This window comes from Vulpes vulpes, chromosome 4 (genome assembly GCF_048418805.1).
Source record: "Vulpes vulpes isolate BD-2025 chromosome 4, VulVul3, whole genome shotgun sequence".
NCBI classification, from domain to species: Eukaryota; Metazoa; Chordata; class Mammalia; order Carnivora; family Canidae; genus Vulpes; species Vulpes vulpes.
This window is the reverse complement of record NC_132783.1, coordinates 68,110,663-68,138,197: the sequence shown is the minus strand read 5'-3', so window position 1 is coordinate 68,138,197 and position 27,535 is coordinate 68,110,663. Positions and strand designations below refer to the sequence as shown.

The window sequence follows — 27,535 nt, the reverse complement described above, 5'->3', positions numbered from 1 at the left end:
CACTCCAGGACCTTGAGATCATGATCCAAGCCGAAGGCAGATGCCTAACTGACTAAGCCACCCAGGAGTCCCTGTTTATTTATTTATTGCATTTTATTTATTGATATAATAATATGGTCATATTTCATATATTATATTTTGTATATCATATTTTATATTAATACTGTATATTCTTTTATAATTATGTATTATGTATTAATACATATATCAACATTTTGTTATTTAATAATTGGTATTCATATGGAATATTAAATATTTATTGAAGCAGATTCCAATAAAATGTTGGTTGAATAAGTAAGGGTTCAGAAATAATATCTTTAGATTCACACATCAGTATGCCAATGTCAATTTTAACTCGAGGAAATACTTTGTAAAAAGTTTTTATTAAAGTAATAGAAGTACTAAGCTTGCTTAGGTCTCTGTCACCTTGAAATCTATTGGGCAGAATTTGAAACAGCTAGAGGAATTTAGGGGGGAATCCTGGCACTCATGATTGTATCTTATCATCTTGTGAGAAAGAAGAACCAAGAAAACATTTATAGAAGAAAATATAAGAAAGAATAATCAGATGGCAGTTAGGGACATATGTCCTAGTCATGGTTTTGCCATATTTGCTTTGTCTTCAGCAGGGAGGCTGCTTCTCCCCCTTTGCCTGTTCCCCCTGCTTGTGCTCTCTGGCTCTCCCCACCCTCACCCCGCCACCCCATATAACACCAATTCTGGCAAGACTGTGGAGCAACAGGGACCCTCATTCATTGTTGGTGAGAATGTAAAATGGTACAGTCACTTTGAAAGGTGATTTTGCAGTTTCTGGGACACCTAGGTAGCTCAGTGGTTGAGAATCTGCCTTCCGCTCAGGTCATGATCCCGGAGTCCTGGGATTGAGTCCCATATCAGGCTCCTGCTTCTCCCTCTACCTATGTCTCTGCCTCTCTTTCTTTGTCTCTCATGAATAAATAAATAAAATATTTTTTAAAAAAGGTGATTTTGCAGTTTCCTACAAAACTAAACATACTTTTATCATGAGGTCCAACAATCATGCTTCTTAGTATTTGCCCAAACGAGCTGAAGACATATGTCCATACAAGAACCTGCACAAAAGTATTTATAGCAGCTTTATTCATAATTGCCAAAATTTGGAAAAGAAAATATGCCTTTCAGTAGGTGAATGGATAAATGAACTATGATATGTCCATAGTATGGAATATAATTTGCACTAATGGTAAAGATCAGAGAAAGAGGAATTTGACTCTCTCCTGTCTCTTCCCACAAGGGCACTAATCCCATTATTAGAGCCTCACCCTCATGACCCTAATAACCTCCCAAAGGCCCTATCTGTAAATGTCATTACATTGAGGATTAGAGTTCCAAAATATGAATTTTGAGGAGGGGCACAGTCAGTCCATAGCAGAACCTAAATAAATTATTTTGTTGTAAAAAAAAAAAATGGGAAAAAATTAACCAAAATCCATTAATGTAAAAAGCAACAAAAGTATATTTTATTACTATATATTTATTTCACAACTGCAAATCTATAATATTTACCTTCATATAGTCAATCACCTGACTTGATGGAAAATGTGTAATTAGCAGTTGTGGTTGACAATTTGAGTCAGCTTCCAAACTATATCTGTGTTTTATTGTATGATTACTTGTAGTTTGTTTCTTGAGAAGAATTTGATTATAGAGATAAGTAATTGTAGATAAATGCTGACTCATGACAATTTGTCTTGAAATCTCAGGGCACTCTTTAATTAACCTAAAGGCTCAAAGAAAAGATGATAAAGAGCTTTGCTTCAAAGTTGAATCACTAAAAACGTTAAATACATGTTCACGTTCCTAAATATAAACAAGAACATTTTATTAAAGCAGTTGAAATTTACACCGTGATATGTTAGCTCTCACTTGCTGTTGTATAACGGCTATCATATCCCCTCGAGGACATTAAAATCTCAGGAAAGAACATGCATCGAGCTATGCCCATTGGAGCAAAGCAAGTGCCCATTTAGCATCTTTGCCTATGGTTTTACAGAGTAGTTCAAAAGAAGATACTTTTGGCTGAAAACCAACCTGTACTTTGCTCCTCAAGCAGCTTGCACAACACAGAGCTGCATCTGCCCAAAGGAAGGAGCTTCTTTTCCTAATTCACACACAGACATCATATAAAGATAAGAAGGCACTATATAACCAGCAATGTGAGGGGTAGTTATGTATTCATGCATACAGTTCCGATTTTATATGCATGGATATTCACAGGCCTGAATTTTTTAAAAGAGCAGTTCAGAGTTTAAAATTTCCTAATTAACTGAGTATTTGGAAGGTCAAATATATGCATAATAATGCAGAGAAAAAAATGTATTCATTAGTCTGAATGAGGATAAATGAATAGTGACTGCATAAGTAGATGGTGGTGGCCTGTACTGCATTGAAATTCAGAATATACTAAACCTAGAGTGTTGTTGTCATCATTTTAATAAAAAATATGAATAAAAATATTTTTTAAGACACGTGAGTAAAGACTGTGTGTGCAATCTTACAGGCTCTCAGCATAAAATGAGGTCACATATCCATTAAATCAAAATTAAAATGGCTTAAAGTTCTCACTTACTTCCCAAGAAGGAATGTGAAGGTCAAAGATTGGGCAGCCCCGGTGGCTCAGCGGTTTAGCGCTGCCTACAGCCTAGGGCGTGATCCTGGAGACCCTGGATTGAGTCCCACGTCAGGCTCTCTGCATGGTGGCTGCTTCTCCCTCTGCCTGTGTCTCTGCCTCTCTCTCTGTGTGTGTGTCTTTATGAATAAATCAATCAATCTTTGAAGGTCGAAGATTGCTGGAGCTATTGCTTGGGATACCATTGTTGGCTCTGCCACCTTGCAATGACAAATATACACAAGCTATTGTGGGATTATAAAGAAGGCACACATAAACCTGGCTTGGGGGATAGACTGAAAAATATCAGGGACGATGAGTAATCATATCTTTTCTTTTTTTTTTTTTTTTAGATTTTATTTATTTATTCACAAGAGACACAGGGAGAGAGAGAGGCAGAGACACAGGCAGAGGGAGAAGCAGGCTCCATGCAGGGAGCCCGACATGGGACTCCATCCTGGGTCCCCAGGATCACACCCTGGGCTGAAGGCGGCGCTAGACTGCTGAGCCACCTGGGCTGCCCTCTTTTATTTTCTATATTCTGATGCTTTGATAATTGGGGCCTTGCTGACCCTAGAAGGACTGCCCCTCCAGGGTTGGTCAATTCCTAGAGAGAGTAAACAACTCACCTGGGAGTGTGCTTTTTAAATGCAAAGCAATTAATGCAGAGTCTGGATCCCTGACCACCTCCTCTGTAGAACTCATCACCCTTAACCACCCCGGGCCAGGTACCAGACAACCAGAGACAGCCCCTAGGCCCCAGCACCTGCTGAAGTATTCAAGTGAGCCAGTCCTAAACTGCTGTCCCTGCTTCCCCCATTCCTTCCTGCAGGAACCACAATAAAGGCTCTTGTTTCTCAGTCCTATCCTGACAGACCTTCAGTGCTATCCTGACAGACCCTGGTGCTTCCCTGTGTCCTCCTCAACCCTACCTTGGTGGCTTGGCTGGCCCCCTTACTTCTGGGATCTGTGAGTAACCAACTATCTTTTCAATGGCAGTGGTCTCCTGGTCTGTTGGCCTTACTATCCCTAAATAATAGTAAAACCCAGAAGTCAAAACAAAGACTTCGTGGAGGAGGTGTTGTATGAGGTGTATGATGTATGAAGAATGTCCAAAGGTATTTCTTTCATATAACAAGCCAGCAAATAGTGTTTTAGGCACAGAGAGCATTAGGTATGGCTACCTGCAGGTATGTGAGAGCCAAAACCATCCAAGAATTCACAGTAGTTCACTGTGATTAGAGCACAGAACACTAGGAAGGAACAGATAAAAGTGGAGTTGAAGAGGTCATTAGGTGCCAGATCTGCAAGGTCTTTAGGTGCCATGTTTAGCAAATGGTGGAAGCTGTTGGCCATGTGTTGTGGCTGACCACTGTGCTTTCTCACCTCTCTCTTCTAGGGACAGAATGCCCATTGCCTGAGGGTAATTTCTTCCATGCTTTATGCAGTCTGGTGGGGAACCACACATATGAACATTCAGTGATTGGTCCCTCTGACACAAATAGGACCAATTGCAGCCTCCCTGGGATTGATGTGTAAATGGCAGGAAGGAGACATTCTCTTTTTAGTGAAGTTGCTGGCCTTGCTAGATGGGATTCAGGAGCTGGCAGTGGCCATCTTCCCTGACATTTGAAGAGACTATCCATAAAGAAAGTAGCCACATGGAGACAAGTAATCATGAGACATGGGCAAAGAGAAAAGTATTCTGCTTTCCAGTCCCTACCTCTTGACTCTGCTAGCTCTGCAGCTCTTTTGATTTTATGAACTACCACAGTATTCTTCCCTACATGAACCTGAAAATTCCCTTTTTTTGTTTTGCTTTATTTGTTTCCTTTTTCCCTTTTGTTCAAACCAGTTTTCTTTGGGTTGCTGTCACATTTAACCAAAGGGTCTTCAGAAATCCTACACCAAGGAAATTCGGACATGTTTAGGAGATACTGACTAATTTTCAGTAGGAGAAGGATATAATGAGATGTGCATTTTAGAGTGATGATTTTGAAATAAATTTTTTTACTTTTTAAAGATATCATTTATTTATTCTTAAGGACATAAAGAGAGACAGAGAGACACAGGCAGAGGGAGAAGCAGGCTCTCCATGGGGAACCCGATGTGGGACTCGATCCCTAGGACCCCAGGATCACTACCTGAGCCAAAGACAGACACTCAACCACTGAGCCACCCAGGTGCTCCTTGAAATAAATTTAGAAGATGAATTGATGTGGGGAGGGGAAGGAGAGAGGCATAGGGCTGGGGATGGGAAGACAAATTGGAAGGCCATTACAGTAATTCTGGCAGTGTATAGTTAGTGCCTGAAGCAGAAAAGGGGGCAGTGGAAAGATTAAACATACACAAGGTGAAAGATTAGTGAGACTTTGTGAAATCTGAATTTGTGAAATCCAAAATCATTAATTAGGCTTTTAACACACTTATTTTGGGATCTAATATTTAAAAACTTTAAAATTATCCCTAGTGGTGATGATACTGTAATCTTCTCAGTGATTAAGAACTCTGAAATCTTTTTTTAAAAAAAGATTTTTATTTATTCATTTGAGACAGAGAGAGAGAGAGCACGGGTGTGGGGGGTGGGGGGAGGCAGAGAGAAAGAGAGAAGCAGACTCCCCACTGAGCCAGGAGCCCCTGGAACTCAATGCCAGGATCAGGAGATCACAACCTGAGCCAAAGGCAGTTGTTTAACCATCTGAGCTACCCAGGTGCTTCAAGAACTCTGAAATCTTCATCTGGCCTGGTCTGAAGACTGTCAACTGAGGCGTGAGCACAATGAAAAGCCATTGAAGGGTCTTGTGGTGGGTTGTGGGTGGTGGTGGTATTCCTTTTGGATTTCTAAAAGATCATTTTGGCTGCTGTGTAGAGAGTGAGCAGAATGAAGGCAAAAATAGAAACAAACCATTCTGCAATATTTATGGAACACCTACTATGTGTCAGGTACTGTTCTAAATCTTAGAATAGTTAACAACAGACAAAATAAATTTACTGCCCCCATGGAGCTTCCATTTTAGTGGTCGAGTGAAAAAATAAGCAAATAAATATACATATATGTCACATGTCAACATGGGTAGAAAGAAAAGTAAAGCTACATAAGGGGACGTGGAGGGTGGGGGTTTAAGGGAGTAGGTTGGTACTTTATAGAAGATTGTGTCAGGAAAGTCTCCCTCATTTGAGCAAAGACCTGGAGGAAATTAAGGAATAAGCAACCGTGCTATTTGGAGAAGAGTATTCCAAACAAAGCAAACAGCAAGCTCAAGGTGGGAGCACATCTGGTGTGTTTCAAGAATTACACTGTGACTGTGACCAATAGTGCTGGATAAAAAATGAGCAAGAGGGCAAGTGGTAGGTGATAGGTAAGGAAGGTGGTAGGCTCAGATCACGTAAGGCCTCAAAGACCATTGTAAAGATTTGTCTTTTTTTTTTTTTAAATTGATTTATTTATTCATGAGAGACACAGAGAGAGGGGCAGAGACATAGGCAGAGGGAGAAGCAGGTTCTTTGCAGGAGCCCAATGCAGGACTCGATCCCGGGACTACAGGATCATGCCCTGAGCCAAAGGCAGACACTCAACCGCTGAGCCACCCAGGTATCCTTTAAAGATTTGCCTTTAACTTTGTGCTAGACGAGAAGCCGTTGGATGGTTTTGAAGAGGCTTGACTTGACTTAGATTAGAAAAGAATCACTCAAGCTACTATGTGAAGAATAGACTTATGGTGGGGGGGGGCAAGATTGGAGGCAGGAGACCTGTTAGGAGGCCACTCGCATTAATATAGATTGAGATTTCATGACATTTTGGGCCACATAAATTCTTGTTGTGGGGGCTGTCCCCTGCACTACAGGATATTTACCAGGACTCCTGGCCTCTGACCACTAGGTGCCAGTAGCACCCTTTCCCCTAGTTGTGACAACCAAAAGTGTCTCCAGAGACTGTCAAAGTCCCCTGGGGGGCAGGTGCACAAAACTCTCCTGCGTGAGGACCACCGATGTAGGTGAGAGGTGGTGTTGGCCAGGACCAGAGTGGTAAATGTGGGGGTGGGGAGAAGTGGTGAGATTCTGGGTGTATTTTGAAGGTGAAACACACAGGATTTGTAGATACATTAAGTGTGGAGTATGTGGAAAAGGTGAGTTGGGATGATTTTATGATTTTTTGGCCTGAGGCACTGGAACGATGAAGTTGCCATTTGCTAAAATGGGAAAGACTACGAGAGAATCAAGTTTGATGGGAAACAGGTGTTTGGTTTTGGAGCCGTTACATTTGAGATGGTGGTTGAATCCACATTGAAATGTCAGGCAGGCAACTGAATACATGAGTTCAGAGTTGAGGGATGAGGTCCAGGCTGGAGACATAAATATGAACATCATTAGGATATAGGTGATATTTCAGGCCCTGAGAAAAGGTGGACTTATCTATGCAGTGAGTGTGGTTAGAGGTGTGTTCAACAGCATCTAAGGCAGCTTCGTGATACCTGTCCCCTTGTGTTTATCCTTTGAGTGTGGACGAGAGTTTGGATGGGACCTGGGACTTGCTTGTAGAATTTGGCAAGGTAAGGGGATGTCATTATTATGATCACAAGTTATTAAATAAGACTGTTTTTACTGATTGGAATGAGAGGCTTTCCTGCTGGCCCTGAAGAAGCAAAGAGCCATGTTTTGAACCACCTGTGGAGGCAGTCATACAACGGGGGACTGCAGGTAGCCTTTGGGAGCTGAGGATGGTCTCTAGTTAACAGCCAGAAGACTCTCCTCCTGACCTCCCATCAAACGATACAGGTGTAAGGAAATGAGTTCTGCCAACAACCTGAGTGGGTTTGGAAGCAGATTCTTCCCTGGTGGAGCCTGTAGGTGAGAATACAGATGACACCTTCTCTTGTCCTTTGAGTGAGATCCCAAGTGGAGGACCCCATTAAGCTGTACCTGGCCTCCTGACAGACAGAAATGGTAAGATAATAAACTAAGTTGTTTAAAGCTACTAAAATTGCTATTATTTGTTATAAAGTAACTGTTAAAAACAAGATAACAGACACAAAATAGAGTTGCTTATGCTAAGCCCCATGTCACTGAACCGAGACTTACTTATGATTTCAGCTCTCCCAGAAATGGAATCTGAAACCAGTCATTCAGTCATCACCTGATCAGCACTCCTTAGGTCATCTACCTGATGGACCCCCACCACCCCCTGAAGGAAAGTCACCTTGCGATAACCAACCTGCTTTTTTTATTATTATTAATGTGACTTGTTTGCTCCTTCCTCCTTCTGCCTATAAAAGTCTTTTATTTTGTACAACTCCTCAGAGATCCTTTCAGTCTGTTAGATCAGGTGCCGCCGATTTCATCAATCACTGAATAAAGCCAAGAGGTTTTTAAAAATTTGCTCAGTTGAATTTTGTTTTTAACACAGAAAATTCAGCCTGAAGTTCTGAGTCCAGGAGCACACTGATGTTTAAAGGTCAGGAAGTTCAAGAGAACCCAACAGAGAAAGGAGCAATCAGTGACAAATGTGGAAAAGGAAGAGAGAGCCAAAATCTCAATGAGTAAAATAGAATATTTTAAGAGAAGTGAAGGGACTTCTGTGTCATTTGGGACTGATGGATTGAGTCATTTGAGATCTGAGAATTACTCATTAGATTTGGCAATGTGGTAGTGATTAGTGATCTTCAGCGATTTTATAAAATATCTACATAGGTGTAGTCATGAGACCAAAGTCTATTTGCAGTATCTGAAATGCAAAAAAATTTCAAGGTCTGAGTTCAAATGGGAGCAGTGGATATGAAGAGCAGTGATCAGGTCTGACTTCTGTTTTAGAGGTAAAATCAGTTGGCTTTGCTGTTGGATTAAATATGAGATAAGATGAACCCATCCCAGGGACTGAGGCTTTAGGTGGTAGGTGGGGATGCCATTTACTAAGACGGGGAGACTGGGACAGGAGCAGGTTGAGGAGGGAGCAGGTTAGAAATCATGGTGAAAATAAGACTCCTGTTACATATTCCTGGAGAAATGCTGCAGGCAGTCGGGCACACGAGTCTCAGCTCCAATGTCAGGTGAGGATTAAAGATGCTAACTTCAGAGCCTTCAGCTTATACAAAGTACTTAAATCAGTGATGCCAGATGGAATCATCTAGAGCAGTGGTTCTCAAACTGGGGCTGGGAGGCAAGGAGCTTTGCTCCCAGGGCAGATTGAACAATATCCAGACGCTTTTTTGGTGGTCACAACTGGGTCAGGGGTGGCTACTGGCCACCCTGGTGGCATCTGGTGGCTAGAGACCAGAGATACTTATAAACATCCTGCAGTGCACATGACAGGCCCCATAGCTGAGAATGATCCAGACAAAGTGTCAATAGTGCCAAGTTGTGAAACCCTGATGGAGGGAGAACAGAAAACCCAGAATCAAGCTCCTTAAGGTGCAGAGAGGAGTCAGAGAAGCAAGCTGAGGGTATAGGTCCAGAATGGTAGGAAGAGAAACCACGTGACTAAGAGTGCAATAGAGAAATGAGAACCTAGAAATGCCAAGTGTATGTCCATGTTTTCTAATACTAGGAGTGTATGATGCACAAACCCCCTACAAGAATTCATGCACCTTGCACATTTGTAAGTTGACATCTGAAATTTTTAATCATAAATGTTTCATTGCAGTTTATGTATATTTTATTAACTAGACATTGAAAATATTAAACGTTAAAAAAATGAAACAGGAAAGGATTGACTTCATTGGAATACAATTTTCCTGCTACAATTTGATTTTTTAAAGGAAGAACAACTTAGTTTTCTGTTATTTTACTTACCAAACTACACTGGAATGAAACGACATCATTAAAATGCTTACTTGTGTTTTTCCCTATTATGTTTCTAAAAAAATATAATTTAACTTAAATATAGAGGAATCCGTGTCACTAACCCAAACTGGTTGTTTTTCTGATTTTAGAGCTTCAACATCAACCCAAATACCCTCTTTCCAATGCTAACCTTCAACCTTAACAAGGAGAAGAAGCCCTAGTGGTGGAGCCCCAAGATTACCCACTGAAGGATGTTACTTGAAACAAAACCAATAATTTCAAGTTTGGTATCAGCCCAAGTCATACGCTAATAAGATTTGGGAGGAAGTGAGAAGAGTATCATGATATCAGACCCATTCTTGGGCATATCATTTATACTACAGAGTATAGATGGTGTTTGGATCTGAAAATGGACTTCCTTAAAATGATCTGCACATGTGGATTCTTTGAAGATTTTTCAGGTATCCTTGGGGACATGGTACCCTAATAGTGTACCCACAGGTATAGACAAATATTTTGTAAGTTATGCTAGGAATGAGATGGGGAAAGAAATATAGAGGCGGCTATAGGAAGATGTAAAGTCAAAGGAAGTCTTTTATTTTGAGACAAAGGTTATTTATATGCTGATTGGAAGGATCCATTGGAAAGGAGACCTTGATGTTAACACTGGGAGTGGAATCCTGGCAAAGGCTGGAGGGAATAAATCCCAAACATAGGAGGGAGGCCCCACTGGGTGAATTATAGCCAGTGGGCACATGTTCCCCTGGAATAGTCTCTCTCTGCTCTTCTCAATAAACCTGCTCTGTCTTCAGCTCACATTTTTCTTTTCTCTGTTTCTTGTACATTTCTCCAATTACCATCTAAAGTCCAGGATGCCAGGGACTTTTCTGTGTTGTTCACCACAAGTTTACAAACACTCAGGGCAATGTGTAGCACATAGTAGGTACTTACTAAATATTTGTTGAGTGAATGTTTAAAAACGAATAAAAATGGATACAAATGCAGGTATAAATGTGATTTAAAGGTGGTAAGAAAAGGGAATTTCTGCATAAGTGGCTTTTATTCCCACCCCCACCCCCCTCCGAAGTGTGGCACTAGGACATGAGCTGAGAGTGAAAGGACATTGTTCAGAAAAGGAGAGGCTGGGGTTGTTGAGGCAAGTCTTGAAGGTGTGAAATTAGTCATCATTAGAGGCAAAGCAAACCCACTGGAGAGACAAGGGAGTTTGAAGTCAGTGTTGAGTATCCATGGAGGTTTGTGGGCAAGGGTTTTAAAGTACAACAGGTAGGCTCAGTCATATGATTGATTCCTGGATTTCTGGTATATGCACCTGGCATTGGTAGAGCCATTTTTAAAGAAGCAAAATGAAGCAGGATAAGCAAGCCTTCCAGAAAAGATAATAAATCAAGTTTTGAGCATTCTGAGTTTTGAGGCTCAGGGGAAATGAGGGTATAGGTGTATAGGACATCAGAGTGAAATAGCACAAGTAAGTGGTTGGTTACATGAGTCTGGTGGGGAGGAAAGAAACAGATGGTGGTGATACAATGGGAGAAGTGTTCTATCGTAAATGGGAACTGAAGCCAAGGGCACAGTTGATATCACTACAGGAGAGGGTAGCATGGAAGAGAAAGGTTGGTTAACTGAACCCTGAGAAACACTGACGGGAAAAAGTAATGTACATTTGTCAGGTATGACAATGTCTACACAGATTATTGGGGCTCCTCAGGGCCAGATCCTGGGGCTTGAGCTTCATTCATTCTCCCCACTGGCATAGCGCAGGCCACACAAAAGGTAATTCTAAAACTCACTCTGATTTGATTTCTCTGCCCTTTTCATTTACCAGAATCCTTTCATAGGATGCAAACCACCCTGAGATGTAACCACCACTTCAAGCGAGAATCTCAAATGCAGACATGTATATAATCAATAATACTTAAATGAATTTGCTTTGACAGATGCAAATAGATATGCAAATAGAATGCAAATGGGTGCTGAACTGGCTTCTACCAAAGGAAAGAGAGGGTCAACTGTCCTTTCAGTGGATAAAATTCATTTGCATGTCCATAAGCAAGATTATTTGCATCCATATCAATCATGTACGATCTATAGAATTTCAAAGCAGCTCAAAGACTAGAAAGGCACAGAAAATCCCATAGGATCAGTTAGCCCAGAAGGGTACATGAGACAACACCTGTTTTCCCTTTGAAGACACTATGATCTCTTAGGTTCATTTCAGAGTCTTTCATGATTTTCCCTGTAATACTTAAGAAAAGGTTATCCCATTCCTATTAGTTTGAAAAAAACCTGGTAAAATGTCAGTCTGTTATAAAATACACATGGAAGAATGTTCTGGTACTATCATACCTGATTTGGGATACTAATTGATTAGAGAGATGAAGCAGAATTTGGGAGACCCTCGGATTAATCTGTTTTCTGTTGGAATGAAAATTTTTTAAAAAGATTTTATTTATTTATTCATGAGAGACACAGGCAGAGAGAGAAGCAGGCTCCCTGTGGGGAGCCCGATGCTGGACTCCATGGACTCCATGCCGGGACTCCAGGACCACAACCTGGGCAGAAGGCAGATGCTCCACCACTGAGCGAGCCAGGCATCCCAAAGGTTTTATTTATTTATTTATTTATTCATGAGACACACACAGAGAGGCAGAGACATAGGCAGACGGAGAAGCAGGCTCCCTGCGGGGGAGCTTGATGCGGGACTCGATCCCAGGACCCTGGGATCATGCCCTGAGCCAAAGGCAGATGCTCAACCACTGAGCCACCCAGGTGCCCCAGAATGGGAAACATTTAAGAATCAAACCAAATGACCTCAAATCCACTCTGGAATGAAACAAGGTATAGCTAAAATACAGAAGATGTTGAAATGGCCCTGTTGGCTCATTGTGAGCTTTCCCAGTCACATGGAGGCCTCCCCCCTCCCCCATGCCTGTCTCCATGCCCCGCCCACCCTGCACCTGCTTTCCTGGCAATGAAGACCACCAGACTATATGCTCAGCCTTTAGTTCAAAATGGAAACCCTCTGTTCCCACAGTAGTGAACAAGGACGACTCTGGTTGCTGGTGGAAGAGTTGGCTGCTTTAGTCCAACAGTTCAGGAGAGGCTCAGAAGAACATAAGGATGATATTGGAGAAAATGCCCGTACAAATTTCCCGAGCACAATATTTCTCTTTGCAATTTTTGAGTGTTCTGTAGCAAACCTACCAAAAATGTGAAAACTATAAATAGAGAAGAGTGGGAAGGAGAAATGAGGACCTGTCACAGTGCCAGTGAAAAGAGGGAACTGAGAATTTTCCAGAGAAAGTCAAAGGGGGTTAATATTTACTTAGAAAGGAAGTAGTGGGCATAAGCTTTAGGGTGAAATGAAGGCAAGAAAGACAAATTAGGGAATATAGAAAGAGACTTGAAGATAAAACATGTCAACTTAAATTTTCATCCCTCTTAAGGAAAGTACAGATCAGAGAAGAGAGGAGAAATTAGGGTATACTGACCACCAATTATGTCTGGCATGGATAAGAAGCTTCATATCTACCTTCAAATGGAATCTTCCTGCTCCTGTTTCCTGGATTCCAGCTCCTATTTCCTATGAAATAGGTGTTATCACCAAAGACCATAGTCAAACATTTAACACTAGACAAATATTTAACAGCGAGACAAGTAACCAATCTAAAGGTGGCCAGAGGACCCCTGCTCAGCCATGTGTTACCTTTCTAATGTCTGGATCCTGAAGCTTGGAAGGGGTCAGGGCAGCAGGGGGGACACATAGCAGGCTCTGGCCAGAGTATAGCCCCTAACTTTGTGTGGCTGAAATGGTGTGTACCAACTGAATATCAGAGTGGAAATTGGGGGCAGTGTCTTCTAGGCAGGTTTCACTTTATTGTCTTTCCTTTGTCCTCTCCAGGGTGTTCTTTTTTTTGGGGGGGGGGGGTACAGTATACTTTATTGATGGTAGATGACAAGGTAGGGCTCCCCAAGCCCCTCCCCTTCCTCGGGGTCTGGGATGTAAATTGGAGGTCAGGAAATTCTCAGTGTGTTGGGGGATTAAGTTGGGGCAGGGACTCCCCAGCAGCTGAGGGCCTCTCTTCCTCTTGTTCTTGCTGGGGCTGGTGGTCCAGGAGGCTCTTACTCCTTGGAGGCCATGTGGACCATGAGGTCCACCACCCGGTTGCTGTAGCTGAATTCATTGTCATACCAGGAAATGAGCTTGACAAAGTGGTCATTGAGGGCAATGCCAGCCCTGGCATTGAATGTGGAAGAGTGGGTGTCACTATTGAAGTCATAGGAGTCCTCAGTGTTGCCCAGGATGCCCTTGAGGGCGCCCTCCGATGCCTGCTTCACTACCTTCTTGATGTCGTCATATTTGGCAGCTTTCTCCAGGCGGCAGGTCAGATCCACAACTGACACGTTGGGGGTGGGGACACAGAAGGCCATGCCAGTGAGCTTCCCATTCAGCACAGGGATGACCTTGCCCACAGCCTTGGCAGCTCCAGTGGAAGCAGGATGATGTTCTGGGCAGCCCCTCAGCCGTCACGCCACAGCTTCCCAGAGGGGCCGTCCATGGTCTTCTGGGTGGCAGTGATGGCATGGACGGTGGTCATGAGGCCCTCCACGATGCCGAAGTGGTCATGGATGACTTTGGCTAGAGGAGCCAAGCAGTTGGTGGTGCAGGAGGCATTGCTGACAATCTTGAGGGAGTTGTCATACTTCTCGCGGTTCACGCCCATCACAAACATGAGGGCATCAGCAGAAGGAGCAGAGATGATGACCCTCTTGGCCCTGCCCTTCAAGTGAGCCCCAGCCTTCTCGATGGTGGTGAAGACCCCAGTGGACTCCACAACATACTCAGAACCAGCATCATCCCATTTGATGTTGGCGGGATCTCGCTCCTGGAAGATGGAGATGGGCTTCCTGTGGATGACAAGTTTCCCATTCTCAGCCTTGACCATGCTGTGGAATTTGCCGTGGATAGAGTCATACTGGAACATGTACACCATGTAGTTGAGATCAATGAAGGGGTCATTGATGGTGACAATATCCACTTTGCCAGAGTTAAAAGCAGCCCTGGTGACCAGGCACCCCATACGGCCAGATCCGTTGACGCCGACCTTTGCCATCGTGTCTCAGGGACACGGCTGGCACTGCACCAGAAGATGCGGCTGTCTGTCGAACCGGGAGGAGCAGAGAGCCTCTCCAGGATGTTCTATTAGCATATGGGATCTTTCCTGTTGCTCCTGGCTTTGGTTAAGGGCACCACTGCCGGTGCCTGGTGCTCCAGGCAGCAGCCCACTGTAGGGGGTCTTGGTTGTTCCCTACTGACTCTTAGAAGAGCAGGCAGCAGGAATCTTCATTCTTCATTGGCCCCTAATCCCTCAACATCCGCCAGATTAGCACACCAGGCTGCACAAGTTTAGGCTCATGTCTTTACGAAAGGCCTAGCAATAATTTCAGAAGGGAATTACAATGAAGGTAAGAAACAGTTCAACTCCAGACTTGTAGGGCAGGCAGGGCTTCCCAGAAAGCTTTGTTTGGTCTGCCCAGCATCCTCGCCTCCTCTCCTGGCGCTTTGGATGAGTGTGGGCTTTGCAGTTTGCGCTGCCTGGGTTTGCACTTGTCACTTATTAACCGCGTGGCCTTGGGCTAAAAGTCATGCCTCTCAGAGCCAGTCTGAGGGTTTATTGATTTTGTTAGGTGGCTTTGTGGGTTTGTGAGGAAATCTCTTTTCTTCTTCATCTTTTCTCCTTCTCTTCCTTATACTCCTTCTTCTTCCCCTCCTCTTCTTCCTCTTCTCCTTCTTCTTTGATGTGTAAACCAAGGTATTTGGGGAGCAGAGAATGATGTGGTGTTTGGGATTTTTTACTTTGAAATGTATTCCAGATGTTCCCCCCCTAAACTATATAGGGTGGTGCTGCAGGGGGCATGGTAGGAGGAGGGCACATGAAACAGGATTGGTGAAGCAGAGTGATGGGTACATACACGGAAGAGCAGGGATCCTTACATACTCTTGTGTATGTTTGAAAAAAATTTCATAATAAGAGCAAACGAAGACCAAATAATGAGGCTTTCAATCCTATACCCAAACCAACATGACAGGGACATAGAGTGCACTTTTCATAATTGCTCCCCTGGCAATTTATTCTGATTTTCCAGCTAAGATTCCAGCTCTCCTCTCATCTACCTTATTCTCTGGGTATCGGCTGGTAATATTTTCTTCAACAAACCTTGCCAGGCCCACTGCTAGGGAATATATTGTTTCGGATTCTATATGGACATTTTTTTTAAAAAGTGACCACTTTCCGGTTTGGAGTGACTCGAATACAAGACTCTAGTTATAAGGTATTGTCTTCCTCTGCTCCATCCCTCTGTAAGGACTACTAAGGGCTCATGCTACCTCCAGGGGAACACAGCACCGGGAGCAGCGGCCCGGGGCTGCAGGAAGGGAGGCGTGCAGGGGGCTTCGTGGGCTGAGATGTCAGAGTCAAAGGAGAGGAAAGAGAAATGAATCATCATTCGACCACGGCATTGACACGGAAGGGGAGGGCAGCGGGACCGAGAGCAATGGAAGAAGAAAGAAAATCTCAAAAATAAATTTGGGATGGATGGGGGAGGAGGGAGCGCCGGGGGCGGGGGGCGCTCGCTCCGAGGCTGCCCACAAACCCGCACGTGCGCGTCCCCGGCCTCGATGAGAACAGCCGTCGGCGGCGCTGGGCGGGTGGCGAGGGCCCGGCGGCCCGAGGGGCGACGCGGCGCCGTGCGGACCCGGGACACCGGCCTCCGAGCCGGAGGGCCAGCGTCCCGCCACGGCTCTGCTTCCCGCGGGGCAGTGTCGGGGAGGAGACAGGGGAACAGCCCCGCGGGCCGATTTTCCAGTGGAAACGGTGGGGCCGAGGGGGGCGCCCCTGAGCATCCCCTGAGCGTCCCCTCCCCGGCTCCCCTCGGGCCCCGCGGGCTCCTGGGCGGCCCGGCCGGACGGCGCGCGAGGCCGTAGTGCCGCCCTCCGCCTCGCGGTGGCAGCACCGCGCGCCGGCTCAGCGGCGTCGGCGGGAGCGCCCCTCTTGGCGGCGGCGGCGGCGGAGGCGGGGGCGGGCCCGCGGCGTCCCCGCTCATTGGCCGCGGCGCGGGCGCCGCCATGTTGGCGGAAGCGGCGCCTGCCGGGCCGTGGAAGCTGGCGGTGGCCGCGGCCGCCGCGGCAGCGAGCGCAGCCTCCCGCCTCTTCTCCTGGCTCGACGGTCTGCGCTGAGAGGCGGCGGCCGGCGGGATGGACAGAAGTAGGATGAACCTGCCCAAGGGGCCGGACACGCTGTGCTTCGACAAGGACGAGTTCATGAAGGTGCGCGCCGGGGCGCGGCTCCCCGGGCCGGGCGTGGGTGGCCTGCCCTCGCTGGCCCCCCGGGCCTCCCTCGGGCTTCTCCGAGCGCTCCCTGGGCGCACCCGCCCGGACCGGCCCTCGGCGGGGACCTCGCTGCGCTTCGCAGTGGGTCTCTTGGCCTCAGGTTTGTAGGCGCAGCCCGGAGCAGGCGCTTGTGTGAGATCGTGCACTTGCAGCGAAAAGGCCTGAAAGTTCAGGGCGAGTGGTTTTGAGCTGAACGTAAAAGTCCCCGCTGGGGCCCGACTGCGTTAGGGTCGGACCGCCGGCCCCTGGCCTGACGGCCTGACCGCGCCTGGCGCCCAGAAGCTCAGCCAGCGTATACCTACCCGGGCATCGGGTCGGGTGAGAAGGGCACGTAGTCAAAAGTTTTTGCCTGACTTTTCGTCTCGAGGCCCTGAAATGAGAGGTTTAAACGGCCGCGGTCCTTACTCATTGATTCTGTTGCGGTGCTGCGAAGCAAACCAAGCCCCTTTTCTGACGGTGCCCTGCTTCCCTTGGTTAAGGGGAACTCGAGGCTGGTCTGCCGATAATCGTAGCACATAAATTTACAGAATGGAAATACAAACTGAGAACATTTTACTGGCAATAAAGGTTCACCAGGCTCAGTCTTGAAAATGTCCAAGATTTGAATCAGAGCTAGGAGGAACTCTGGTTTACTTATTATGTGTATTCTTCTGGGTCTTGTACTTAAACTATCAAGAAAAAAATCTATGTTTAACGATTGGGATTTTTTTAAAAGATTTTATTTATTTATTCATGAGACACACACAGAGAGAGAGGGGGGTGGGCAGAGACACAGGCTCCATGCAGGGAGCCCGACATGGGACTCGATCCTGGGTCTCCAGGATCCCGCCCTGGGTGGAAGGGAGGCTCCAAACCACTGAGCTACCCAGGGATCCCAACAATTGGGATTTTTGACACCACTTAGTAGCTAGTCTCATGTGAGAAAGTTAAAAGCTCGGCTCTATAGGCACCTAAAAGTTTTGAAAGGAGTTTAAATTTCTTATTTTTTGATGGCTTCAAGTCATAATACGTTTTTTTTTCTTTTTTTGAGCTAACCAACTAGTCCCTTTTTGGTATTTGCATTCAGATCACATCTCTCAGACTCCGGCTTTAAGAAGTGTTTATATCTGGATCCTCTGCAGTGTGGCCGTGTCATTTTTAACATGTAGGACTGTCTGGACCGAGGAGTGCTGGACCCTTGTTCTTACACAGGGGTGTTTCCAGTAAGCCACTGTAATGACAGGTGTAACTTGAATGGGATGTTTGCAAGAGGGCAGAGCGTGACTTCACTGATCCAGAAACCCTTTGTTAACTAAAGGTACATGACAGGGAGAGGTCACTGGAAGAAGAAGAGGCACACACACAGACCTGAATCTCAGAGCACAGAAATCTCTGGCTTGTCCGTCTTTCGACTTCTTCAGCTTCCTTGGAGCCTGACACCGGCATTCCCTCAGCCTGACTAGCCCCGCCATCTCTCTCACTCTGAGCTGACGGAATGCCTTTGGCCAAAGCAGCTTCAGAAAATAGAGATCTCAAAATAGAAGTTCTAAAGCAGGACTTAGAGGTAGGGAGAGAGCAGACCCGGAACCTGGCTCGAATGCCAGCAACTCCCTGTTCTTTCATGGCTCTTAAGCTTTTGAATGTGCCAGATAATTTGTGGTGCTAATGAACGTGACCTCTTCATGTGATGAAGGAAAGTACGTAGAACAGCTGTGCTGTGTAAAACGTTGTTGATTGTCTAGGTGAGGCCCAGAGATAAAGGTCATTTGCAATTTGTGTTTCCTTCAGAGAGACATTTTATAACTTGGCAGTTCCATGGCAGAAGCAATGAGTGAAGAGCTTGCGGTTGGGGTTATACGTCTACATATATGTCTGATTTAACACGTTTTGTAACTGGAGAGGTTTTGTACCTGAGGGAAAGTTAGAGAATATGTTTTCACTGGGAGAGTTGAGATTATTTAAATCCAGTCGTTGCTGAGAAATGTGTCGTTAGTCCACCCAATGTGATGTGGACCTGGTAGGGCAATGGTAGTTGCTCATTCAGTAAACAGGCATTCATTGATCACCTACTGGGTGCCAGCCAGCGATCCAGACATGATGGCACAAAGATAGATGGAGATACAGTTTTGGTTCTTGAGCTGGTGGTAGGAAGAACGTTTGTGCCCAGAATCTCCCCTTAGTCCACAGTGGCTGGAGCCTGGAAGAGTGCCCAGGAATGAGACGGGGGAGGTAGAAAAGTAGATGGGCTGGGGCTGCCAATTGTACCTTGGGGAGACTGCAGTGACGGATTTGTGTTGATGTTGATTCATTGTGGATGTACAGTCAGGTTTAAAGCAAGAAGTTGCATGGTCGTATCTGTTGCACTGGAGCTGACTGTTGGCAGAAGACTAATTAACAAGTTATTTCGGTGGTTTTTATGAGATCTAATGAGAAATACAGAGGAGAGGAAAGGTATGTGAAAGACGTAGGTGATCACAATGCAGGAGTGGCAGGTGGGGAGAGTCACCTGGTGCAGAGGTGGAGGCAACATCATACTTTGTCAGCTTAAAAATACAAAAATCCTTAGGATTGACAGCCAACTATAGGTGAATAGCACATAAGGTATTGGTAGTGACTTGGTAGGGGAGAGAAAGTGGCATAATAGAGATAAATTAGACCCATTTACATGGGTGTGCTGTTGACATCATAGCCTTTCCCTTAAATCTCAACATGTGACTCATCTCCAGTTTTACAGAAAAAATAGCAGACATCAAATGGGAGCTCCTGGGCATCCCCGGTGGCGCAGCGGTTTGGTGCCACCTGCAGCCCGGGGTGTGATCCTGGGGACCCGGGCTCGAGTCCCATGTCGGGCTCCCTGCATGGAGCCTGCTTCTCCCTCTGCCTGTGTCTCTGCCTCTCTCTCTCTGTGTGTGTCTCTATGAATAAATAAATAAAATCTTAAAAAAAAAAAAAGGGAGCTCCTTCATCTTGCCAATCACAGTCCCATTCTTGTATTTGTACCCTTCACCTTCTGCTCCTTGCCTGTTATGTGAAGGGGCTCTCCTCCCTCCTCAGGCTAAGATTTCACCCTTGCTTGGCAGCCATGCCGTCTTGCCTTCCCTGGACCCTGTTAGGATCCTCTCTCCTGCGCTTCTTCTACACATGCTCCTATTTTAGGCTCTTCCACTGGACCCTCCCACCTCTAGGTATTGCCCTGTCACTCTTGCTCATCACAGCCAGGGCTCAAGGGTTGTCTTTACTTTCTCACCTTTCACTTTTTTTTCCACCTTTCACTTTTAAGGCTTCATTGTTCCTCTAAATAAAGTTCTTACCAAGTTAGCCAGGTGTAAATCAGTTCAGCAGACCTTTTTTTGTCTCCTTACTGGACCTGGCACCAAACCAAATGTCCTGCACTGCTTTCTTTATTTTATTTATTTATTTATTTTTTATTTTTTAAGATTTTATTTATTTATTCATGAGAGACACAGAGAGAGAGGCAGAGACACAGGCATTGACAGAAGCAGGCTTCATGCAGGGAGCCTGATGTTGGACTCGATCCCAGGTCTTCAGGATCACACCCTGGGTTGAAAGCAGGTGCTAAAACGCTGAGCCACCCAGGGATCCCCCTGCACTGCTTTCTCATTTTTGTCATACCTCTGTGGTCTGTCTTTTGTGCATAATCATTCTTCTCCTAGTAGCCATTAAATGGCTGGTTATGGGCTCAGTCACACATCCTCTCCTTTCCCTGGATGACCCTTCATGCAGCTTCAGTGACCACCTATAGGCAGCTGAGGCAGATTCCTGTCTCTGGCCTAAATGCCTCCTGAGCACCAATCTTATATACTGAACTTGCTGATTTGGATATGTTTGTGGTCCCTCAATCTCATCATGTTGAAAACTGAATTTGTGAGCTCCTCCTCCCCTGGAAACCAGCTTTCTTATCCTATTGCCTATCTCAGTAAATGCTCCACCAACCATCTAGTTGGGAGTTGGAAAACTCAGGAGTCAACTCCTCTCTCACCTTTCCAAAATCTAGTCTGTTACCAAGTCCTGTGGATTTCACATCCTGCATACCTCTCATATCCATCTACTTCTCTCCATCTCTTTTTGTACTTCACAGTGCTCTCTCACCATCATGCCATAGAGGCTTCTGACCCAGTCTCCTTGCACCTGTCCTTGTCTTTTTCCGGTCCGTGGTCTGCACTGTAGGAAGTGTGTCTAGGGTGTCTCTGTTCTCAAGGAATATGCATTCTAACTGACAACATGGAAAAGGGAAAAATGACCAGCTGCTCAGATCTCTTTGTGCTGGTTGAGTAGCTGTGACCCAGAGATGTGGGTCCACTTTCAGCTCTGCTGTCTGCTTGTGTGTGGCTTGGGGCAAATCACTCGCCTCTGGGCTTCAGTTTCCTCATTAGTATAATGAGGCAGTGCTTATCTACATGATCTTTGCAGTCTCTTCCAGCTCTTGACATTTTATGCTCCTGTGAAAAAAAGACAGTGGTCGGTTTTTCTGGTTTGCAGGTAAGGAGTCTGGGGTGTCATGACTTCCCCTAAAGTCACACAGCCAGTTGGGGCAAATCACAGGCCTCATGTCCTGACCCCCATGCATCAGTCCTGGGAAATCATGCTGTAACATGTTCCTTTCTAGAGGCTACTGGTGGGAACTTTGGGAAGTGGGATAATAAGAATATTAAGAATAGCCCAAAAGCTGGTACAAAGTCTGTATGCCAGAGCGCCTGCTTTTTATCAGTAGGGTCACTTCTTTCTTTCTTTACTTATTTATTTTTAAAGATTTTGTTTATTTATTTGAGATAGAGAGCAAGAGAGAGATTGAGCACGAGGAGGGGGGAAGGGGCAGAGGCAGAGGGAGAGCAGACTCCTCCATTGAGCAGAAAGCCCAATGTGGGCTCGATTCCAGGACCCTGAGATCATGACCTGAACTGAAAGCAGACGCTTAACCACTGAGCCAGCCAGGTGCCCAGGCTGCCTTTTACTTGAGAAGAAAGTCCAATAGAGCTGGTGATTTGGACTCTTGGCCGGTAGCTTAGGTATAATAAACAGGATCAGAGAGAAAAGCTGACCTGTTTGATGTGGACTTTGTTGATGGCATCAAGAGATAGCAGCTGACAGAGAAGGAAGAGGGAAGAATTACAAATCACAGACAGCAGCGTGCAAGCTGGTCAGCCACTGTTTCCCAGTGGCCCCTCCTGCACCCCCCCCCCCCCCCCCCCCCCCCCGCTTGTAGGAGCACCCTTTGTGTCACTGGAGCTGAGTGCTTACCTTGTAGGTTCTGAGCTTGATGACAAGATTCTATTCTCTTCCGCATCAGTTTGAGATGGACATCATCATCATAAAATTTGAATAAGCCTAATATGGAATATAGGCTATATCTCATTTTATAGAGAAATTTTATTATGTGAAATACGAAAGTATTGGTGGTAGAGATGTAATATCAAATAAAGTTTATTTAATTGGCACTTGGTAAGAAGAGGTTCTGGCAAAAAGACGTGTTTTTTATTGTCCTTGCTTCTGATTTTTTTTTGATTTTTTTTTTTTATGTAAGGAATCATCTGATTTATAAAAAGATGCAACAAAATTTAAAGTGATACAGAATAGTAGTTTCAAAACAACATGAAAAAGTGAGTATTTAACCATACTCCACTCAGAGCAAATCGGTAAAGGATAATTCATGCGACAGAGTATTGCTATATGAACTGGCAACAGAAAAAGTTGTTAAAGGAAGGTTGAGGAGCTTTATCTTTTAAGAATTAGAACCAAGGTGCTCTGTAATCATCTGGCATCTGCTCAGTATTGTACCTATGGTTAGAAGTGTACATGCTGGGAACTCCAGGGATCTTCTGGATCCTGTGTTTAAGGTCAGCTGATGCCTAATGGCTCTCTGTACTAAGCAGTCATCTTCATAGGACCCTTTGTGTGTCCATGGTAATCAGTCGAATCTTGGATCCTTGGCAATCCTTAGGGCCTCTCAATACTTTTACCCCAGTTTCTCAGTTTCAGCCCTTACACAGTTATACAAATCCTGTGTATAACTTGGCATACAGACAGCCCATCATTGACTGTTACCAGGTCAAGTCTGGCTTTAATGGGAAAGTTGATAAAGTCAGTGTAACCAGGATATGGCAAGGTGGCCCAGAGTGTGTTTATATTGGAAGAAGGAGGAAGGGTGTTGGGGACTTTCTTTCCTTGAGTACACTGGGATCTTTTCTTTCTTTGTAGATTGTAATCTGTCCTATTTAAGCCTCTGATCTTGGAGCTAAACATTTGCTTCATGGTTAAAGTCTTTCTACTTTTTTTTGCTTCCCCATGTTCATGCCACACTCTTGTTTCTCTTTTCTTTTCTAATTCACTTATTGTAATCTTATAAAACTTATCAGTTGAATAAAATGTTGCACTTCTGGCCTACCGAGTTACTGATTATTAGTAATTTTTCTTTGTTCAAAATTTAAGAGAAAAGCATTATGTAAATACATCTTTTGGTTATTTAACTAGTCTTATAGCATTTAGCATCACATTTCTTTAAATATTTAAACAAATTAATCACAAACTGGGATTTGGGCTTTTTCTTTTCCTTTTTTTTTTTTTAAGATTTCATTTTTAAGTAATCTCTACACCCAGTGTGGGACTTGAACTCATAACCCCGAGATCAAGAGCTGCACACTCCACCCACTGAACGAGCCAGGTGCCCCTTGGGTTTTTTTTTAAAAGTTCCTCAGGTGATTCTAATATGCAACCAGTCCTTAGAACTTTAACCAGATAACTGTACTAAACAGCTCAAGAAAATAAGTTGGAAAAGTAAATTAAAACCCTGTATGGATTATGATTGGTGTTAAATTGAGGGGAAAGGAGAGAAAAAGAGAAGAAATCAACTGGAACAGAGGTACTCAAATATTTGTTGGATGAATAAATTTACAGAATATAGGTTTTCTTTGCCTTTTTGTAAATATGTCAAACAGGTGTGTCTGTGTGTGTGTGTGTGTGTGTATATATAAAAGAAAGAAGTTAGATATAAAATTGGTTAAAATGTTAGAAGTTCCTTAGAATTTAAGTCTTACTATTTCATGATACTTTAAAGATAATCTGTAAATGGGTGGAAAGAACTCGTTCGTGTTTATTTTTAGTTTCTGAAGCTTGAGTAATTTAATCACTGAATAAAGATTTAAATCTTTTTTTTTTTTTTTTAAAGATTCTATTTATTTATGAAAGAGAGAGAGAGAATGAGGCAGAGACACAGGCAGAGGGAGAAACGGGCTCCATGCAGGGAGCCCGATGTGGGACTCGACCCCGGGTCCCCAGGATCACATCCTGGGCTGAAGGCAGCACTAAACTGCTGAGCCACACGGGCTGCCCTGAATAAAGATTTAGAATGAGTTTGAGAGACACAATTTGAGTTTTGAGAGACTATGTCACCTGCCTGTCCCCTATCTGGGTGAGAGATTTGAGGGCAGGGATGGGAGGGAAGAGCTCCAGGGACATTTTTATGCACCTGCTGTTCCTTAAGCAGGGGCACTCTTCCCATGGCTAGCTCCTTTGTGTCATTTGGATCTCAACTCAGATGTCATTGTTCTATAAGTGTCTTTCTTGGTCATCCACATTAAAGTACAAACCCTTTGTCACTCATCTTTACAGTGTCCTGTTTTCTTTTTAGCTTTGCTCACTCTTCATTAATATGTTTGTTTTCATGTTTATTTTTTCATTTCTGCATTAGCATATATGCTCCTTAAGAGCAGAGACCTTGTATTTCTTTATCATGGCTGTGTCCCCAGGTCTTAGAGCAGAGCCTAAGTTACATGGTACATATTTAATATTTGTGGGATATTACAGGGGCATTTCTTCATCTCTGTTGTCCATTGGTTTTCAAGAATGGTTGGAAATACATACACACAAGCTCACACTGACTTCTTATGTCTTTCAACCCCTATTTAGTGTGTAGGCTTAACTATTTTGGTTTTTTGTCTCAATGAAATGGAATGTGTTTTAGGGTAGAGATCATAAATTTCATGTGCTCTCTTAGTACCTCTCAAATACAGAATGTTGGTGTCGGGGGATTCTGGTTCTGTGTGGAGATGGCAGGTGGTGATTTTATAATTCCTTGTATTTGGGTGGGGGGAGTGTTTTACTTCTTGGCAGCTTAGAGAATTTTGGTCTTTCCAAAGTTCTGTGTAATTTTTATAGTGGTAAGAATACTAGTATTTGAGTCTTTGGCAAGTTTTAAATGATTAATTCCAAAATTATTTTGTGTTATTCTTTGCCATCCCTGAATGTAGCTGGTTATTAAAGTAGATAAACTTTAACTGAAGTCCATGATTTACATTAGGGTTCTCTCTTCTGTCTATAGTTCTGTGGATTTTGACAGATGTATAATGTTATTTATCTATCACAGTATCTTACAGCAGTTTCACTGCCTTGAAAATCCCTGTACGTCACCTGTTCATTTCTTCTCTGTTGCACCTTCCACCCTCACTCCTGCAACCCCAGTCTTTTTACAGTGTAAGTTTTACCTTTTTGGAGGCATCTGACTCTTGAGTTCAGGGTCATGACTTCCAGGCCCCCTTTGGGTATAGAGATGACATTAAAAATAAATAAAAATAAAAATAAAAATGCTGGTAGATTTTTGCCTTTTCCAGAATGCCATATAGTTGGAATCATATAGTATTTAGCTTTCCAGACTGGTCTTTCACTTAGCAATATTCTTTTAAGGTTCTTCCAGGTCTTGTGGCTTAGTAATTCATTTTTTAAAATTCCTGAATAATACATTATTGTGTAGATGTGGCACAATGTATCTAGTCACCTACAGAAGAAAACTTGGATTGCTTCCAAGTCTTGGTACTTAGGAATAAAGCTGCTATAAACATCTGTGTGGGGGATTCCCTGGGTGGCTCAGCGGTTTGGCACCTGCCTTTTGGCCCAGGGCACGATCCTGGAGCCCCGGTTCAGGTCCTGCGTTGGGCTCCCTGCATGGAGCCTGCTTCTCCCTCCTCCTGTGTCTCTGCCTCTCTCTCTCTCTCTCTCTCATGAATAAATAAATCTTTAAAAAAAATCTGCAAGATTTTTATATGGACATAAGTTTTCAACTCTTTTTGGTAAAAAAGAGGAGTACAGTTACTGGATCTTATGGTGAGAGTGTATTTAGCTCTGTGAGAAACTGCCAAACTGTCTTACAAAATGTCTACAGTTTTGCATTCTGACCAACAATGAATGAAGAGTTCCTGTTGCTCCACATCCTTGCTAGCATTTGAGGTGGTCGGTGTTTTGGATTTTTGACATTCTAATAATATGTAATAGTACCTTGTTTAAATTTGCATTTCCCTAATGACATACAATGTTAAACATCTTTTTAGATCTTTTCTCATTTTTATTTTTATTTTTTCTATTCTTTAAAAGATTTTATTTATTCATGAGAGACATACAGAGAGAGGCAGAGACACAGGCAGACGGCAAAGCAGGCTCAATGCAGGGAGCCCGATGTGGGACTCGATTCTGGGTCTTGGGGATCACGCCCGAGCCAAAGGCAGATGCTCAACTGCTGAGCCACCCAGGCATCCCCAAAAGCTGCACCTTTTCTCATTTTTAAATAAGGTTGTTTGACGTCTTATTGTTATTAAGACATCTTTATATCTTTTGGTTTTATTTTTTTTTTAAAGATTTTATTTATTTATTCATGAGAGACAGAGAGAGAGAGAGGCAGAGACACAGACAGAGGGAGAAGTAGGCTCCATGAAGGGAGCTTGACGTGGGACTCGATTCCAGGTCTCCAGGATCAGGCCTTGGGCTGAAGGCGGCACTAAACCGGTGAGCCAACTGGGCTGGGCTGCCCATATCTTTTGGGCTGAAGGCGGCACTAAACCGGTGAGCCAACTGGGCTGGGCTGCCCATATCTTTTGGTTTTGGTAAAATCCTTTACCATGGATGTGTTTTGCAGATAGCTCCTCAATTCTGTGACTTGTCTTTTCATTCTCTTAACAATGTCTTTTGCAGAAAAGAAGTTAATTTTAAGAAAGTCTGTCTCATCAGTTTTTTTCTTTTATAGATCATGCTTTTAGTTTTGTATCTGGAAAGTCATTGCCAAATCCAAGGGCCCCTACATTTTCTCCTGTGTTATCTTTTAGAAATTTTGCATTTTACATTTAGGTCTTTGAGCCATTTTAACTTAATTTTTTGCGGAAGATGTAAAAAACTTATGTCTTTATTCCTTTTTTTTTTTTTGCATGTCGATGTCCCATTATTCAGTACCATTTGTTGAAGACTCTCCTTTATCCATTGAATTGCCTTTGTATATTTGTGTGGATCTATTTCTGGGCTCTCTCTCTGTTCCATTGACTTATTTGTCTCTTGCCAGCACTATTCTGTCTTAATCACTATAGCTTTAATAGTAAGTCTTGAGATTGGGTGATGGCAATCCTCAATTTCCTTTTTCTTTTTCCTTTCAATATTGTGTTGGCTATTCTAGGACTCTTGCTTTTCCATACAAACTTTAGAATCGGGGCAGCCCTGGTGGCTCAGCAGTTTGGCGCTGCCTGCAGCCCAGGGTGTGATCCTGGAGTCCCGGGATTGAGTCCCGCGCCGGGCTCCCTGCATGGAGCCTGCTTCTCCCTCTGCCTGTGTCTCTGCTTCCCTCTCTCCTCTCTGTGTGTTCTCATGAATGGGTAAATAAAATCTTTAAAAAAAAAAAACTTTAGAATCAATTTGGCATTTATTTATTCATTCATTCATTCATTCATGAGAGA

The 27,535-nt window shown here is 44.0% G+C and overlaps 1 protein-coding gene, 1 long non-coding RNA gene and 2 pseudogenes across 3 annotated transcripts in view; 2 read left to right on the top strand and 2 right to left on the bottom strand.

Annotated features, from left to right (window-relative positions):
* LOC112927418 (uncharacterized) overlaps positions 1-10,240 on the top strand; it is a 36,404-nt gene extending 26,164 nt beyond the window's left edge. Inside the window, exons 3-4 of the long non-coding RNA XR_003236528.2 lie at positions 3,480-7,591; positions 7,739-10,240. This is a non-coding gene — a long non-coding RNA (uncharacterized lncRNA). The remainder of the gene's footprint in view (positions 1-3,479; positions 7,592-7,738) is intronic.
* Positions 10,241-13,438: 3,198 nt separating this feature from the next.
* LOC112927419 (glyceraldehyde-3-phosphate dehydrogenase pseudogene) lies at positions 13,439-14,571 on the bottom strand (annotated as a pseudogene).
* A 1,963-nt stretch (positions 14,572-16,534) lies between these two features.
* Positions 16,535-27,535, top strand: part of COG2 (component of oligomeric golgi complex 2) — a 50,521-nt gene continuing 39,520 nt past the window's right edge. Inside the window, exon 1 of one of the 2 annotated variants that reach the window (XM_026008675.2) lies at positions 16,535-16,769. In XM_026008675.2, coding sequence (XP_025864460.2) covers positions 16,698-16,769 — 72 coding nt within the window. In that variant the 5' untranslated portion in view covers positions 16,535-16,697. The remainder of the gene's footprint in view (positions 16,770-27,535) is intronic. The other variant, XM_026008678.2, reaches the window with a different exon arrangement.
* On the bottom strand, positions 22,368-24,327 carry LOC112927320 (rRNA-processing protein FCF1 homolog pseudogene; annotated as a pseudogene).